Source organism: Diadema antillarum, unplaced genomic scaffold (assembly GCF_040938485.1).
Source record: "Diadema antillarum isolate AM-2024a unplaced genomic scaffold, OU_Dant_1.0 seq00001533_RagTag, whole genome shotgun sequence".
Classification (NCBI taxonomy): Eukaryota; Metazoa; Echinodermata; class Echinoidea; order Diadematoida; family Diadematidae; genus Diadema; species Diadema antillarum.
In genome coordinates this window covers 478,956-498,723 of record NW_027272265.1, presented here as the reverse complement: position 1 = coordinate 498,723, position 19,768 = coordinate 478,956, and the positions used below count along the sequence as shown (strand labels likewise).

The 19,768-nt window shown below is 39.9% G+C and overlaps 1 protein-coding gene across 1 annotated transcript; it reads right to left on the bottom strand.

The window, feature by feature from the left end:
- Window positions 1-3,837: 3,837 nt before the first annotated feature.
- LOC139710441 (uncharacterized) lies at window positions 3,838-15,027 on the bottom strand. The gene is made up of 3 exons (XM_071622356.1): window positions 14,119-15,027; window positions 13,201-13,297; window positions 3,838-7,398 (listed from the first exon to the last, which is right to left on the bottom strand). The coding sequence occupies exons 1-3, from the start codon at window positions 15,025-15,027 to the stop codon at window positions 3,920-3,922; spliced, it is 4,485 nt and encodes a 1,494-aa protein (XP_071478457.1). The 3' UTR covers window positions 3,838-3,919.
- Window positions 15,028-19,768: the final 4,741 nt, after the last annotated feature.

Genomic DNA, 19,768 nt, shown 5'->3' with positions numbered 1-19,768 from the left:
CGCAACTTTGACTACAATGTATGTGATATGGAGAATTGAGGTTTGAGCATGATCACTGCTCAGTAGTATCCTCTCCTGAACAAGGTCATAACTCTCAGCAAAATGCAGTGTTCTTTTTTTCTTTTTTTTTTAAACCTTGGTCAGGAGTTGGGTGGGCTGGGAAAGGCTGTTTTGATGAATCACTACTGGCTCTTTAACCCATTGAGGACGGAGTGATTTTGCTACAACACGCATTTCCCGTAGACACCTGCCCAAGTATACTAGGGGCTTGTCCTCAACGGGTTAAAAAAGGCTCAATGGTGCCATTGGTATTACTGGAATGTTTATGGGTCATTCATACAACCCCTAATGAGGTGTTTGGAATATCAAGGTAGTACCTTAGCATTAATTGTATTCACATATGTACATGAACACAAAATACACCTGCTAAAAATGTAGATTTTTGCCATTTACAAACTGCTACATCTGTAAACTTCTTTCAAAGTGCTTGCATGTATAACACATCATACATCATACATGTATGCTTTTCATGTGCTCTATTTTTATTGGTTAATCTATTCCATCTTGGAAAGCTTTAAACATGCAATGTGAGTGCTCAAAACATTAGAAAAATGAACATACCTACATGTATTACAAAGTGAAAGTCAATAATGACAATAACCTGCAAAGTGAAGGATACCACATGTGCAACTTATTAAAGGTAAATAGATTGATGTAAAATGTATCAATCAATTTTCAATTTATTTTTCTCAAGATACAAGAAGGAGCAATTACAGCATCAATCAATTCTAAAACATGATATCATACAAATGAAGTACACAAAAACACTGACTCTCAGTGCAGTGCTCACAAAACATTGTTAGAGGAATGTAAACTTTGATATGCAAATCAGCCCAAAAAGCAAAAGGCAAAGTTACATAATAAAATTTCTAAATGATGCATAGTACACTAAATCACCAAGCTTTCTTCTTCATGAATCAATAAATCCATAACATTACTAGATCCAGAAATTCATTTATCGGTACTTTTTTTAGTGTGTGCAACATCAGCTTAAAAAGAAAATAATTTGAGTACATCAACAATAATATTTACATGATCAAATACAAACACAATGTTTCACATTCTCCTAATACCGTTGTACATGGATACGTAATTTATGAAAGCGATAACATTTCATAACATCGCCAATAATTGGGTTTATGAAATCTCATCCAGCTCACATTCTCATGAAAAATGTGTGCAGGAAGACACTTTCCCCATACATGTAGAAATAACAAGCAAGACACTGACAAAATTTGAGCGAAATACAAAAATATAGCAAGAGAGTAAAATAACGCACACATAATGTACAATACACATATAGATGCTGGCACATCACTATACAGGGCACTTATATGTTAAGACAATCTTTTTTAATATGTCTGGGCCTTTGAAGCCTACATATTCCAGCATACCAATCCATCCATTATGCCTCATATAATACATCATCAGTCCCTTGCATTATTGTCTTGAGGGGTGTACGTGTACCTTATTCAGTGTAGCAATTACTTGGCTGTCACTATTTTTTTCCAGGGATACAACATCCTTGTACTACTACACTTCTTTACATTGTATGTCATGACATTTCATTCTGAAGGTACAAAAATGTAATACAGCCTACACACTCAACACTCCCTGTGGTAAAATGTAACATACGTCAGTGTACAACATGTGATTGTCATATTATACTAATGATGCACAGGATAGAGTGTGTTAGTGAAGGTGCGGCGCGCTCGAGAGTATTGACAATGGTGCGACATGCACGAGGCGCAACCTCACTAACGCCACGAAATAATCCTGTGCATCATTTGTTTTATAAAATGGGTCGAAAACTAACAGCATTACTCACGTACCTTTGTGGGTCAATACCAGTCAGCTACATGTAGCACTCGCTCAAAAGTCAAGATGTCCGAAGATGTTCGTCCCAAACATTTACGCACGTCGCACTCGGAAATCCCGCACATAAGTACTGTACGTACGTATAAGAGTATACGTACGCCACGTACTGTTATGCACAAGAAAGGCCGCCGGCTGTTGTGGCAGCCCGCGGCCCGAACTAGAAGTTGTTTACAGGATTGACAGCGCGTATAGTAGCGCGTGACGCACTTGTAACAACTGATTGATGGGGCACTGCTAGTGTAAAATATTGTGACGTACGTCAGGCCAGGGAGGTGGAAGAGAGACTCTTCTTAGTGCATACCTGAAGAAAATAATGCACGCACACGTGCCTCATTTCAGCGCTTCCAATTGGCTACATTCTTGAACCCATTTTATAAAACATGATCACAAACTGATTCATAACTACAAGAGTACAAAAACATAACAAGGTGCAATCTTAAATAGCAATGTGCATACAATGTGCATACAATTTTTCACCTGTTTTTCCTGAACATGTCATAATTATGCGCACATACATGTATGCACCCACTCTATGCGCGGAACTTCGTTTGCACGATACCACAGCCTGGAAAGTCTGAATAGAGTAAATTAATGCACTGAAAATAGTACTCTCAACTTTATAATTGTAGGTGCACAAATTACTTTGAAAGCCTTTCATGTTTGTGAATGTCTTTCAAGAATCTAACAACTATTTTGCATTGTGTACAATTACTCTGTTAAATACCTTCTTGCTAGCTCATCACAGGTTTCAACATTACCATGAATACTCCTGAAGGAATTCCCTCAAGAGTGAATTATTTGAACAGAATTTGCTGACACTGATAACAAATGATTGGCATGAGGGAATCATATGCTTCTTTATTGATCTATTAAAATTCAGTCTTAAATGCCTACACATACAAGCCAACTGTCTCAGATACACACTAAATTGTTCCCCTTTTTTTTCTCAGTCACTTCTTTCATACAGCAGCTGTTGCTACTCCTCACACCCACGAGTAATGTTACTTTGACGGTGATCCTTATATACATGTAGCATTTGTTCAAACAAATTTAGAGACATTTTACATACATTCTGTACAATGTGTATGTATATCTCCCATAATACTGTACTTTCCCTATATTCTGCCCTTGATTTCCAGACACATGGACAAAAGTGTTCAGATACGTCAAACTATAGTCACCTGCTGTTTACTGTATACGCCGAATATTTCGCGAGGTTATCATCGCGAATTTCGCGAGTCAGGTGCTATTCTCAAATCAAAGACATGCAAAAATATTGACTCTGATCCCATTGTGAATGTGATGTGCACGTACACACTTCTCTGTTCGGTACAGGCCTCCACGATCGCGAATTTAAGCACTCGCGAAATCGTCGGAAATTTCCAATTCACAAAAACTTAGACTCGCAAAATATATGGTGTATACAGCAGTTCCTTAACCTACTCCTGCTCAGCATGAGCCATACTACACTAATATAATCCATGTGACAGACTAGCACAAGCTTCAAAAGTATTGTGCACATCAAATCTATTGGTGATATTTTATTTACACTGGGGTTTGTTGGCCTGAAACAGGAGAAAAGTTGTGAACCCCAAGAATTTTGGAGAACTGGATGGCTGTGGTGGGAAAGAATAATGCCATGAAGCAAACATAGAATACACCACAGTAATATCTGCACATAACTTTCATATTCACATACAGTATCAGTCTGTAAGTGTATGTGCCTTCAATGTGATCCTAATCCGGGAACGAACAACCATGCTTAGACACTCATTCAAGGTGTAAGGCCAGAAAACATGGTGAAATCCTTCTGTTTTCCAATGAAATACATTATGGGAATGTTTGCATGAATAGTGAAACATTAAACAACAGAAACAGCCATCAAGGCACTTCCCATAGTGGACACGAACATGTGACATGCAAACTCAGGCTCACAGAGATAGCACCAACGGACAGTGCTACAGCGATGATTCGAATCTCACTAACCCATGTTGCCCTTGTGCAGTTTCATGTGGTTTTGCAGGTCTTCTTGACGGGCAAACTGTGCAGAGCAACGGCCACACTCCAGGTAAATAGAGTGCACCTTGACCAGGTGCACCATCAGGTCGCCCTGACGGTCAAACGACATGCGGCAATGTGAGCAAGCGTGCTTGCATGCGGCATCCGTGGACAGCACATGCTTTTGAGCCTCCAGAAAGTTGTCAAAGCTCTGGTTGCATCCTTTACACTGGTAGGAGCGATTAACCACAGTGAACGAGCAGGGCCCTTCATGGGCCACAGCTATGTGTTCTTCTATCTCGTCCAGGTCTGCAGATATTTCCCGACACGTGTTGCACTGGAACTCAGACTTGGAGACAAGGTGGGTGCGTGCATGCTTGTGAAGCTCACTAGAGGGGATTCTCTGCCCTCCACACTTGCAGCACTGTTGACCACTGACAGCGGGGCTTTCTTCTTGGGGTGTGACACTGCCACGGTTTGCAGAAATTGGTGTTACCTTCGCCGTATGTTTCTCAACATGCGATGATTTTGACAAAGCCGTATGTTTCTCAGCATGCGATGATTTCGATAAAGCCATGTGTTTCTCAGCATGCGATGACTTTGACAACGCCGTACGTTTCTCAGCATGCGATGATTTAGACAAAGAGAGGTACGGAAGTGAGACATAGCCATGAAGGTTATTGGAAGAATGCCCTTCATCTTCTGTTTCATGACTCAAAATATGCTTTATCAGCAGAGATGAACTTTCAAAATATAACTTGCAGGTGCCACACTTCAGACCAGTGGTCTTATTGGCACTGAAGCACTTTAGGCAGACATCCGTGGATCCATGGATTGAATCCTCGTGATCAAACGGTAGTGAACACTGCCGGCACTCGTAGCGAGATGTTCTGGCTCTCTTAGCACCTGTATCAACATCAGAGTGGCTTTCCTGACTGCTTTGCTCACTAGAAGAACTTCTTTTTCTTACCCGACGCTTACTTCCACTATCAGGAAGGAGATTAGGTACTTCAGTGTCAGTGGAAAGATCATTTTCAGATTGACTATCTAGAGACTCAGATTGACTATCTAGAGACTCAGTCTCTTTCTGGCACACATCACTGCGCTCAACTTGACGCCCATGAACAGTCATACATTCCTCTAGGTTGTGCCTCTCCTGCAGGAACTCCAGGAAATGGGAGAATTTAAGTCCATGGGCACTGTCCATGTGTTTACGAAGGTGCACCCACATCAGGAAATGTGTCGAACACAATGGGCATTGCAGCTTTGAGCCCTTTTTCTCATGGCCTTTGACTCTTGCATGCTCTGAAACAAATTTCTTAATCTTGCGGGTATTCTGTAATTTGACATGGTCATATAGTGTGTGCTGTTCGTCATCACTATGGGTTACTTTCCTTCCTTCATGAGCCATTTTTACAGCACATTTTCGAGACGCAGATTTAAGACCATGTACAGTTTTCTTGTGTTGGGTAACATACCTTGCTCTTCCAAACAATTTCCCACACACATCACATGGAAATCTCTTGCCTGATGCGTCACGTGCTACAGGAGTAGGCAAAATACCATGCTTTAAGTTCTTGTGTCGGGTAACATATCCCTCACTAGAGAAGGTCTTGTTACACAAGTTACAGGGAAACATTCTGACTGAATGGTGATTTTCCAGTGTATTCTTGTCACTCAGGGTTTTTTCAGGTGTGCCCCTATGTCTAGCGAGATTCTGACCATCCTTGCCACGTCTACGAGTAGGTAAAATATGATGAACCTCTATTTTGTGCCGTGTAACATGGGCCTTAGTAGTAAAGGTCTTTGTACAAACGTCACAAGGAACTCTACTGACTAAAGAGTTATTTTTCAGTATGTGCTTATCACTACGGTGGGTTTTAGATGTCCCCCTATGTCCAGCAAGATTCTGACCAACTTTTTCACGTCTAGGAATACCATGAACCTCTTTCTTGTGTCTGATGACATTTTCCTTAGTAGTCAAGGTCTTATTACACACATCACAAGAAAATCTACCGACTTTAGATCGACTTTCCAGTACGTTGTCCTGTTTTTTCTTTGATGTGGGCCCACGTCTAGCACGATTCGGACCAACCCTGTCTAATCTAGGTAACTTATCATGTACCTCTCTCTTGTGTCGGGCAGCATGGTGCTTATTGCCAAAGGTTTTCTTACACACATCACAAGAAACTCTTTTGCCGGACGCAAGATTCTGACCTACCTTTTTGCGGCTAGGTGAAATACCATGTGCCTCTTGCTTGTGTCGGATAACTTGCCCCTTAGTAGCATAGGTCTTCTTACACACGTCACAAGGAACTCTACTGACAGAGGGGCGATTTTCTAGTACAGATTTCTTACCAGGGGATTTCCCAAATGTCCCATCTCTGGCCTGCTTTGGACCAGCCCTGCCCAATGTACGGGTAGGTTTAATGCCATGTTTCACTTTCTTGTGCTGGACGAGATCCCTCTTATATTTGAAGGTCTTCTCACACACCTCACAGGGGAATCTGACAGATGACTGATTTTGACTAGACTTCCTCCCTATCCTGCTAAATGTGGGTTTAATACCATGCACCACTTTCTTGTGTTGGACAAGATAATCTCGGGTTAAGTAGAATTTGCTACACACAATACACTTGAATTTCCTGACTGATGAGCTAATTCCTCGCCCACTGCTGTCACCTGCAGGTCTTCCAGAGTTTCTCCCAGCGCGGGCCCTGGCTGAGGAAGCCTTTCTGCCCTCCGGTTTAATGCCATGAATATCGCGTCTGTGCCGGACCAGGTACCTCTTCGCTTTAAACGTCCTCTTGCATATATCACAAAAGAAGCGGCTGGCCGACTGGTGACATTCCTGGTGCTTCTGGAGGAGCAGTCTGTCTGTGAATGACTCGTAGCACAGATGACAATTAAATATATACTTCTTCTCAGGGCTCCGAGTGTCATCAGTGGTGCTCTTGATGCGGAGCTGCTTCTTGTTGTCTTCACTGCTATGTGCATCACCAACTCTGGATGATCGCCGGGTTAAGTATGTGATGCTGTCGCCACCCTCAGAAATATCTGTTTTGACAGGAGTGCAGGGTTCGACTTTTACAGGAAGGGCCTGACTGTCTTCCTTAGGAGCAGCGGACCTCTGATCTCCACAGTCAAGCAGTGTGCTTGACTCAGGGGGTTGCTGCTGGGAGTCTGGAATAGGCTGAGAGTCTGGACTAGGTTGAGAGTCCGGACTAGAATGGGAGTCTGGACTAGGTTGAGAGTCCGGACTAGGCTGGGAGTCTGGACTAGGCTGGGAGTCTGGAACAGACTGAGAGTTGGGACTAGGCTGAGAGTCTGGACTAGGTTGGGAGTCTGGACTTGGCTGAGAGTCTGGACTAGGCTGAGAATCTGGACTAGGCTGGGAGTCTGGACTAGGTGGCAAGTTTGGCGAAATCTCCTCATGGGGTAGCTCCTCTGCCGCAGCTGCATCTAAAGAAGCAGAATGATATATCAGTCAGTACGATCTTCTTTTAACCTTGAAGCAATGCTGATAAATTTACCTATATAAAGGGCATGGTCTATAGCGTACAAGATGAAATCGTTATTACTGTATGACTTCCCAATAATTTTGTGTGTGGTTTTATTAGCGATAATGTAGTCCAGTATTATCATGCAGCTTGTTAACACACTGCGTAGCTCATAGCATGTCTCACATCACTTTCATGTGGGGATAAGAGTTAATATTTTTGGCACATTCTTACATTCCAACTGAGTGTGGAAGTACAGCTGTAAAAAAAAACAACAAACAAACAAACAAACAAAAACATGCAATGTATATGTAGCATTTACCATATATAGTATTTTAATTCAGAGAGCTGTCACATGGCATGAAAACTAGATAACTGGTGGAGAGGGGAGCTAGATGCTTACTTGCATTTGAGGGTCAAAAAGTTTTGGGGTTACCGTGTTCACTGTCTAAAAATACTCTATACTTTTAAAAATATGTCAATTCACTTTGATTTGGCTGTGCAACTTTTGAAACTGGAACATAGGGTGATTGCAAACTCAACCACAGGGAACCTCCTCAAAATCCTCCTCACTGGACCAAACTTTACTCCCTGTATTTAAATAACTTTACATCCCTTGCCCGGATGACTCCTAGCCAGAAGTTGATCATGGATTTGCACCTTTAACCCCATTTGCATGTCTGCATGTGCCATCACAAAGCCGCACCAATTTTTGCAACTGCATGTCACGCCCGAATGGGTGCAATTTGTGTACATTTCCTACGAAAACAGGCGTCGGCAGCTGGAAGCTGATGACATACACAAAAGGCTTCCATTTATATTGAGAAATTGGATGATTTTCAGAGAGAAGATCATGTTTGTAATGGGTGGAAATTAGCTGCTTAGCAGAGGTCTGGGCTCTCAGATTGCTTTCTAATTTGTTTGGTTATGACAAAATTTTGATATAATGAAAAAAAAAAAGAACTGCTGGTCCCAAAGTCTTCATTATAGTCAAGGCGCTAATTCCTGTACGGGCCTTAATTAAGGAGTTCGTTCAACCCACCCCGCAGAAAAGGTTTGACCACACAGAGTGGTAGATGGGACCTCCAGGAACACCCCCAGGTAGTATGTGATTCGAAATTGTGGTATCAATAAAATTTTACAGGCCATTTTAGTTGCGACAAGACCTTATTGTTCGAAAAAGAGTCTGCTCACGCCAAGACTACTACACGCACCACTAGCACTGCTACAGGCGCCAGTGCCAGTGGTGCGTGTAGTAGTCTTAGCGCACGCAGACTTTTTCCTCGGCAAACAAGGGTTTTTGCCAGCAAACTCACTAGCTGAGGTCAGTGTAGTTTAGTTTCTAGCCGTTTTTATTTCGTGTATATTTTTTCCGAGTTGCAGCAAGCCGAGTGAGGTTGCATACCCAGTGATTGTGACCCCAAACCGTTCGGGCGTCGCAATCACTTGGTATGCGCCTTCGCTCGGCTTAGCACAATAAAGTGGGCTTCTACACATGCGCAAGCTGCAACTCGGAGAGATGAAAACGAAATAAAAACGACTAGAAACTAGACTGGGGTCGGTTACGGCTGGCACTGAAAATTACAACATAATCACAGTTTTTTTGCAGTTATTTCATGAATAATTCCTCAAAACACCATAAAACCATATATATATATATATATATATATATATATATGTTGCTAGAGATGTCAGCAAAACAATGGGATACATTGTAAGTTAAAATATTGTGCATGGTTACCATGGTAACCAGATGTATACAGGTGATTGATAATCCAAAAAATGCCTCCAACTGCTGCAAACTTTGGTATTTTTTGTTCAGTTTTTTTTTTGTAGATAGGTGAATTAAAAACAAACATTTCCATTGATTATTGTTCAAAAAAGTTTTTTCCTGTTGCCATGGCAACCAGTAATATCCAATCAGGATTCAGCTGTCAATACTTAAGAACTAATGCCCATATTTTCAAAAAGCTCAATAAGCATGTCATTCTGCATAATTGTACCATTTACCGTACTTTTAACACATATTTGACTTCAAATTACAGGCAAATGTTGTTTCCAGCAATGTATGGACACAAAATTCCCTTCAAAATCTATGTTAATACAGAGAGCAAAGCCGACGATATTCTGATATTAGCTTTTTAGAGTATATATTTACAGAGAAATGGTTATTCGAAACAACCTTGGCAAAGAGCAGAAGAAAGCAATTGATTGTTCTTGTTCTTAAAGGAAATTTATTCAAGAATGCAGATTAATTCCTTTCTAAAGAAGGAATATACACGTACACTGCATTATCCATCAATGGAATTAAAAGCGTACTTTTACACGTTGGTAAGCTAGGGTTAAAAATAAAAAAACAAAATGAAAAGTCATGACATGTAAATTTGTATTAAAACGTGCAGTAATGAATTAATGCTATTAAGGAGAGAATGAGGGAAAATCTTAGGGGTCCTATCCGTTTTATCCAGGTTAACTTTGTAGTGTTGAGGTGGGTAGTTTAACCCTATAAAGCCCAAGGGGGGGGGGGGGGCACATTGTGCCCCCTACCATATCTTCCATTTGCCGCTCCTAAACCCTTTACCCGATTTCAACCAAATTTGGTGGCTTTTCCTAAAATCTTATTACAAACATTTTGATATATAAGTTAGGTATGTCCGATATTCCTGTTTGCTATGGCAACCGTAAACTGACAACCATGTTAGTCAGATTTTGTATGATTTTCTGTTTCAATTTCAGTTAACAATATAATTATGGATGAAATTGGGGTTTTCTTGGCTATAGTTTGCTAAAGGAAAGAAATGTGAAGTAATTATGGTTGAGAATTACCCTGAAATGGTCGTCTTATTATTTCCTTTATTTTCTATATAACATAGGCATCAAACAATTGATATAATAGAAATAATCGAAAATACAGCATTTTTCAAAGATTACCTTTTTATTTTGTGTTATCTTCACACAAGCTTTGCTGGAATATCATTTGTTTATCATAATATCAATCTGTAAACTTAAAATTTCAGTATTCTGGAAATACATGTATGAAATGTGATACAAATATATGCACCCATTCCAAGCAATACGTAATAGGTTTCATATATTTCTTTATAATTATTATTGTAATGAATTACGCCCCCACATGTTGACCTTGAGAAATTTCAACCATAACAAATAGTGAACGTTGACTTGCTCTTCCTTTGTAGTAAATATGAAAATGATTAATATAAAATAACAACATATTTACTGGGGATAAAGAAATAGAAAGAAAAAACATGATTTTAGCATATTTTCTATGTATTTTTTATATTTTGGGAAATAGTGCCCTCAGTGGGTAACCTTGAGAAATGTTGGGTCATGTAGGGTAGGCAAACTTATAAATGACTGTGGAAAATAGAAAGTTATCTGAGCCCGAAATGTCCTTAAAATACCCTGATCCACAAATAAAATTGTTGAACAAAAAAGTTACAAAACTTGTACTGTAATGTATAACAAAGTACTGAAAGTCAGTCACACTGTGAGCTCTAGTAACAGGCATAACAAGAAATTCATATCGAACAAAGAACTGACGATTCGAACTTGGTTATGAAATATCACCATAAGTTGTCCAAATAATATACCCTATATCGACAGAATGAATCAAATTTCGTGCACTTACAGTCCACGAAAAGCACAAAAATGTATCTACACTTTAGATATAGCCTATAACAAACAGAATGATTCACTTACAGTCCACGAAAAGCACGAAAATGTATTTACACTCAAGATATTTTTTTTTCACTTTTATCGCACGTCGGTGTGGTACAAACATAAATGCTGATGGTATATTTTAGACAGAAAGTTGTCTGATTTTCTGAATTGTCTGACCCTGAGACGTCCTTAAAATACCCTGATTAAGAACAAGAACAATCAATTGCTTTCTTCTGCTCTTTTCCAAGGTTGTTTCGAATAACCATTTCTCTGTAAATATATACTCTAAAAAGCTAATATCAGAATATCGTCGGCTTTGCTTTTTTCACTTTTATCGCACGCTGGTGTGGTACAAACATAAATGCTGATAGTATATTTGAGACAGAAAGTTGTCTGATTGTCTGAATTGTCTGACCCTGAGACGTCCTTAAAATACCCTGATTCACAAATACCTCGATCCACAAATAAACTTGTTGAAAATAAAGCTAAAATACTTGTGTGTATATATATATATATATATATATATATATATATATATATATATATATGTATAACGAAGTACTGAAAGTCAATCCATCACACTGTGAGCTCTAGTAACAGGCTTAACGAGAAATGTAAAATTGAATTCATATTTAACAAAGAATTGGTAATTCGAACTTGATTATGAAATATCACCACAAGTTGTCCAAATATTAGCTCACCAATGAAAAGTACGCTTTTAATTCCATTGATGGATAATGCAGTGTACGTGTATATTCCTTCTTTAGAAAGGAATTTATCTGCATTCTTGAATAAATTTCCTTTAAGAACAAGAACAATCAATTGCTTTCTTCTGCTCTTTTCCAAGGTTGTTTCGAATAACCATTTCTCTGTAAATATATACTCTAAAAAGCTAATATCAGAATATCGTCGGCTTTGCTCTCTGTATTAACATAGATTTTGAAGGGAATTTTGTGTCCATACATTGCTGGAAACAACATTTGCCTGTAATTTGAAGTCAAATATGTGTTAAAAGTACGGTAAATGGTACAATTATGCAGAATGACATGCTTATTGAGCTTTTTGAAAATATGGGCATTAGTTCTTAAGTATTGACGGCTGAATCCTGATTGGATATTACTGGTTGCCATGGCAACAGGAAAAAAACTTTTTTGAACAATAATCAATAGAAATGTTTGTTTTTAATTCACCTATCTACAAAAAAAAAAAAAAACTGAACAAAAAAATACCAAAGTTTGCAGCAGTTTGAGGCATTTTTTGGATTATCAATCACCTGTATACATCTGGTTACCATGATAACCATGCACAATATTTTAACTTACAATGTATCCCATTGTTTTGCTGACATCTCTAGTAACATATATATATATATATGGTTTTACGGTGTTTTGAGGAATTATTCATGAAATAACTGCAAAAAAACTGTGATTATGTTGTAATTTTCAGTGCCAGCCGTAACCGACCCCAGTCTAGTTTCTAGTCGTTTTTATTTCGTTTTCATCTCTCCGAGTTGCAGCTTGCGCATGTGTAGAAGCCCACTTTATTGTGCTAAGCCGAGTGAAGGCGCATACCAAGTGATTGCGACGCCCGAACGGTTTGGGGTCACAATCACTGGGTATACAACCTCACTCGGCTTGCTGCAACTCGGAAAAAATATACACGAAATAAAAACGGCTAGAAACTAAACTACACTGACCTCAGCTAGTGAGTTTGCTGGCAAAAACCCTTGTTTGCCGAGGAAAAAGTCTGCGTGCGCTAAGACTACTACACGCACCACTGGCACTGGCGCCTGTAGCAGTGCTAGTGGTGCGTGTAGTAGTCTTGGCGTGAGCAGACTCTTTTTCGAACAATAAGGTCTTGTCGCAACTAAAATGGCCTGTAAAATTTTATTGATACCACAATTTCGAATCACATACTACCTAGGGGTGTTCCAGAGAGTCCAACCGACCACCCTATGCAGTCAAACCTTTTCTGCGGGGTGGGTTGAACGAAGTCATTTTTTCTGGGTCCCTGCGCCTGGACTATTATAAAAGGAGTCCACTGTACTACTTCTCGATTTGGAGACAAGAATCTTGACACATACCTTCTCTCAAATCTTCTTCTTCAGAGGCTTGGGCACTGTTTGCTTCAGAGGCAGTATCTTCAGAATGCTGAGGGGATGGCTCATCATCGGCATGAATCTAAAGAGGGGAATGAATGAAAGGAGCAAAACTAATGAACCTCAGATCATCTTCATTGCATGATTATTATATCCATTCACAAGAGGGATGCAGTCCATGGTGGATATGAAATACGAAATGCACCAGTTACAAAACATCCTGGCAACAAAAATTGATCTAGTGCATTTTGTACAACTGTATTCAAGACTACAAAAAATAGGCAAATATATCTTTCATCTGCAAATAACTATGTTTTCACATTAAATCCATTTCTTTTCAACCATGGAATTTTGAATGACAAATAATAAAAATACATATGAGGAAAAGCATTAAATGATAAAAATTGAACATAGTGTGATAGAATGCAAACGATATGCAATCTGAAGAACTGGAAGTATCATTACAGAAACCATCTATATATTTTTCTTTAACTTCATTAGTTCAATTACACGCACCAATTTCATGTGTGCCCAGCCAATCTTTTACAGTTCTACTAACTACTATTACAAGATTTGGAAGCTTTAGATTTGCAACGTGGATGATGATGTTGCACTGGCCATTCTCTCTCCCTGCGCCGTGTTGCAAAGTAGCTTTAGATTCTGCAAAGACACAACCTATACAAAGTAAAATGGCGACCCCATAAGATCACTGCATCAAGTAGCTCTAGATGCATTATGAATTGAGCAGATGCAGGAATGGCCCATTAGCCAAAATGTGTACTGAAAAGTCAGATAAAAGAAGATTGATTTCGATAAGCAATTCTGCACATGCTCAAAACGGTTTGTTTTTCCTATGACTGTCCGAAACGCGATAATCTAAAGCTCTCTACCATCATCACAAACCTCCCATCCATCACTGTCGTAATCCTTAGGCGGCTTCTCCTTGTCCCCAGTAGATGTCTGTACTGAAATTGGACGAGGCTCCACCCCTTCTGCATCAGATGTCTGGTCCTCCTCGGGTCTCTCTGCTTCAACGTCCACCCAGCCCCCGTCTCCATCTTCATCTGGGGACTGACCATGGTCCACAGGAGACCGTTGCTCTGTGATGTCCAAGAGGTCACATGACTCTCCCTCCTCCAGGGAACCTGACGGCCCAGTGTCACATTGACTTGATGGTGGAGCTGTAAGGGGTGGTGTCTCTTCATCAGATGGATCATCTCTGTTGTCTTCAGGCCCTTTATCCTCCGAGCAGGATTCAACAAGTGGGGTTGCAGGACCATCTGGCAAAGGTTTCTCCGCATCGGATGCATTCACCCTGGGCAATTCTTTCTGGGTCTCCTCACTCTCCTGAATTATAGAAGCAACTGGAACCCCTACCCCGCTCACTGACAAAACTTGACGAGCTTCTAAATCTGTATTTGAAACTGCATCTGAAATTGTTTCTTTGACTCCAGATGTCACATCCTTTCCACTGCTCTGAGACTGGTCTACAGAAATCGCCTTCTGAAGCCACTCAGCATCTCTTTGTACCGGTACCAGAACAAGCAGATCACCCTGGTTTTCCTTGCCCACCTTGGCAACAACTTCCTCAACGTCAGGCTCAGGGTCGATTATGTCTCCTACAAGTGCCTTGAATTTTCGCAGAGTTTCAGCATTCCACTGAGCACAGATGTCACATGACGTGACTGGGGGAGAGCAAGCACGGCAGCCAACGCAGAAGAGATGCCTGTCCCATTCTGCCAGGGGTCTGCCACATGCAGACACTTGACACTTTTTGGGGAGAGTAATTGACCACTCTTGCTCGTCAGCCATCTCGACAGTACACCCTGATAACAGACAGACAAATGGGAGAGAACAAACACAAATTTTCAACACCAAAAAATAGACAATAATACAGAATTCTGAGACAAACTTATCAAATGCAAGACCATGGCTTGAGGGTAAGCATGGCAGATCAGAAATAGTAAGTCATTCACACAGTGGAAACTCGATATAAAGAGATCTGAAATAACAAAATAGGTGACATATGAAACTAATTTTTCCAGTCCAAATGAATTTATTTCCTTTCCATTGCATTATCTGCTACTGATATTAAACAAAATATCTCATTGAAAGAAAAAATATTCTTGGTCCAAAAAGCATTTCATTACACGTAGTTTCCACTGTAGCAAGGACCTCCTGCATCACTTCTTTCCAAATCTGGACAAGAAACTTTTTTTTTACACGGCCAAAATTCATTTGAACACATGCCTTAATCATCCTTTATATTATGAGATCAGGAATATGATCACTCCTGAAAATGATTTTAAGTATTGTTAATATCAATATAAATATTTAATGTGGAAAAAAAAAAGGAAAAATTAATAGAATGTTTTTGCACTGCACAGATTCATGTACAGCACTACTAAACCATTCCTCCTGCAATTCTCCATGATCCTGCAATGCCCTTTGAAATGAGTTTCTTTTTGCCCATTAACAAAGAACATACGCTGTAGGGGTATTACTAGCCAAGGCGAAAATAATCAAGCAGTACACGTATCCCCTTTCCATGGTCCACTGCATGTGCCATCGGGCAATGGAAAAATACTGATCGATGAGATATGACAAGAGGGCTGACAGCAAACAAGCCATGCAATAAGACCAGAGATCAGTGTTTAAACGCTAAATAAAACAGAAATTTCCTCCTGTTGCATGCGCAAGCTTGCTCTGAAAATCCCACAGCTTGCATGACTTGAGCGCTGTCTGCACCCGATGTCTGCACAAATCTGAGTACCCACCTACAATGTATCAATCAGTGTGGAATAGTAATTTGGAATATAAATGCACCAGATCAGGTTAGTTCTGATTTTATTTTTCTCTTTACAAATACTTGTAAAACGATGTCAAGACTTCAGTTTCATGGGGCTGCTTCATGCGCGGAGCAGTGAGCATGGCGTCTGGTCGGGCAAAAATTATTAACTATTAATGTCAAGAGGCTAGTAGTAGCTCTGTATCCCTGTCACTGAATGATGTTTAATTGTTTAATGATTTCACAATAGACCATGGTTCCCTGACCCTACCATAAAGTTACATCATCATGCATCATCATCAAATTATAAGAGTTAAAGTTTAGAAGTATCAATACGATTCAAAGGCCCAAATTCATGGTAAAATCTTGTCTATGGTTTAACTCTAACTAGGCCAGGGGCTAGGCCCTCGTCGTTCCGCGCGATGTATCATTAACACGAAAAGCTATCGCCGCGACGTTTCATGACTTTTTTCTTTCGAGTCTCCCGCATCTTTCGACACCAAATTTGCGATGCCCGGGGCCGCGGTTCCGAAGTTGCGCATAAATATGTACGTGCATGTCAGACCATAAATTGCTCAAAAACGTGAATTTGTGTACAATTTCAATGCAAACTGTTCTTACTGGAAAATTTCATAAAAGCATGATTATTTTGGGGGTTTATCGATTAAAATCAATTAATAACATATTTTCTTGTTCGGAACAATGCTGTGGACAAGCTTCATCGAAAAAACAATGAAAAACATAAAGTCGAAAAAACAAGGAAATACATAAGAAATTAAAAAACAATCAAATACTTAAGAATTTTTTTCTGATGGCACAATTTTTTTTTCTTACTGTACATTTGCTCAGGACACTAAAGAGAATAGGTACACAAAAAATGTGCCCATTTTGAGCTTTATTAATTGATTTATACCAAATTATTTAATTTACTGCATCGTTATGCATAAATTAGCATAATTTAGCATAAATGATAATTTTTTTAAAAATTAACTTTGTGGTACTTTAGAGGACATCATAGGCAACGTGTGTGCCAATTTTCGTCGCGATCACGCGGTCGACAGCCGAAATGTGGAGGGGGGGCCTGGGAGGCCCCCCGGCTCTATGATCTACCTAAATAGCCCGGCCTAGTTAGGGTTAAAGCACGAACAAAGACCTTGGTCTTGTATGGGGCACCAAGTATTGCATGGCCTACTCCATTACAAACTCAGTCATTTTGTCGATGAAATTTTCATTCCGTTATGAATGATTTCGTCACGAAATGGGCCAAAGGGTCCATGATCAGATACATAGACTGTATTAATGTTAACTTGTTTGAGCCCTTCAAATTAAATCTCAACTTTTTGGGGGGAGGGGGTGGACATAGCTAACAAGACTATAAAGTAACTTGTAAATGTTAAGTGGTAAGTTAGTTAAGCTGCTCTTTTGGCATGAGGACAACACTTTTTTCAATATTTTTATTGAATAGAAAACAAACAACACTGTATTCCATGTGCGTGTGACCTTCTACAACAAAAGGATCCTAAAGTCGCTGATGGCTGAGCCAAGAAAATCGAGTTTGAAGTCACATCATCAAATTCGCTCAAAATAATCAGATTTCGGCTTTTGGTATACTTTTGTAAACTAATATTTGTCTATCATCTGCCGAAATTTTGAAGCTAAATGATCAAAGGAAAGGCAAGATATCATGGTTTTTCTAGGCCATGATTTTGCGACTTTCAACGTTACAGAAATGTGTCAGAAGATTTGGATTTAGCGCGGCAGGTAGACTCCGCCCCTAGCAACGAGGAAGTGATCTTATTGGTCAGCGCGTTGCATCCTGATTACTGATTGGTCCTGCGTAGACCGCGGGCGCTAAGCTTGAATGAACATCGCGGAGGTCGCTCGGAGCATGCCTTATTGTCAAGCGGTGAAAACTGTCTTGCCTCCCCTTGATCATGATAGTGCCAGAAGGAAAACTTTGAAGGCGTTTTTCTCGAAACTCTGATTTCCTCAACCACTTGACATCATTGATATCTCCGCAACCGAGTACTTTTATGAGTTATGCAGTACTGTATGAAATTGAAGAAGAAGAGTAAGGGAATATCAAATGTCATGCAATTTTCAGAAATTGTCCTCCCCCAACTTTCAGATCCTTCTGTTGTAGCGGGTCACATATAGTCTACAAAGTACAAATGTGTTATAATACATATTTATAATTATATGAATATGTACAGCAGTGCTGTATTATTTATAGTGTCTGGTCACCCTTAACCCGTTGAGGACTGTTTGATTTTGCTACAACACGCATTTCCCACAGACACCTGCCCGAGTATACTCGGGACTCGTCCTCAACGGGTTAATCTGAAAAACAAACATTTTAAAACATGGTGGTGGTTAAGCCTATCCTACCATTTTAACAAGCAATCAAATGAAATTTTGTGACTTGTACTTCATGTGAATAAAAGATATCATTGACATTATCAAGTGGTTATAAAGGTTTTGAAATTTAACAACCTTAGAAAGTCAAGATCTCCCAGTGTGATCTGTCTATGGAATGCTCTCCCAACCGAAGCGGTGTGTAAAGCCCCTTCCTTTGAGGTCTTCAAGCACCGCCTCTCGTCAATCACCCTCCATTAAAACATCACTGTCATCAATAGATTTGGTTTTTACTTGCTCTATCATTTTGCCCTCCTCCTTTAATTTGTGTGTGTTCACACTATAGGGTCTTATTCTGCACGACACGTGTTCCCGTGACCGCGCACCTCACTGCACTCAGTACAAATACTCTACTATTCACTGACACTTAGTACGACAAGAGGGAAGTAATTTAATGGATTTCATGGTTTATAGAATACATGTACTTAAAACACTACTACGAGTACCGTACACTTCCTACTCTTCGAATTTTGTGATTACAGAATCTCTGTCACTAGACCATCTACAAAAACATTGAAATGGTTAATAAACAAAGAAACTAGTACGACTAGGACTCAGAGTCAGACCTCGCCCGACCAGACGCTGTGCGAAGCACATACAGCGACTGGACTGTGTTACTTAGTTATAAGTCAGACCCAAAGAGATTATACCACAAGAGGGCGTAGTCCAGTGGGGAGGCAGCCACGCGAGGGGGAGCTGCCATTTCGCGTTGTGGGAGCTGCCATTGCACGGATCCTGTACAGTTATTAATCAGTAGATGGCAGCGCACTGTTTAATGCGCTCGACTTGAATATTCGGCTCAGTGACCTTGCGTTGTTTTATTGTGATGTCACAATGGTCATGTTTAAGCGTCATAATGGTGCTGATGTTCTTTGATTTTATGGCGTGAGTGGGAATGTATGCGAAACAAACGTCATAATGCTCAAGTACTGACTAGTCTACACCCAAGTTCCCACTGTTCATTTTGCGAACAACAAAAAGGTCTGAACTCTACCAAATCGTTCAAATGATGTGATATCATCGTAGAAACTAATATTCAAACAATTAACTACATTGTGATTCTGAAAATGAAAATGTGAAATGAAGAATAACATATCATTCCAGATATGATATGAGAAGATATGACTTGAACATAGACTTAGATCCAGTGCCAGGAGCTGAGTGTGCGCTCCCTCTTCAATTTTGGACGCACTATTTGTACGCACGCGTATGGCGACTACTTACTCTATAGGTATAATCTCTTTGGTCAGACCCTACCTAACCCCATTTATGACCCCTAGCTTGTCTAGTCAACTAACGTTAGAAAAGTAAGAGGAAAAAGCTTGTCTGGTGAAGACCTGAATATAAGAA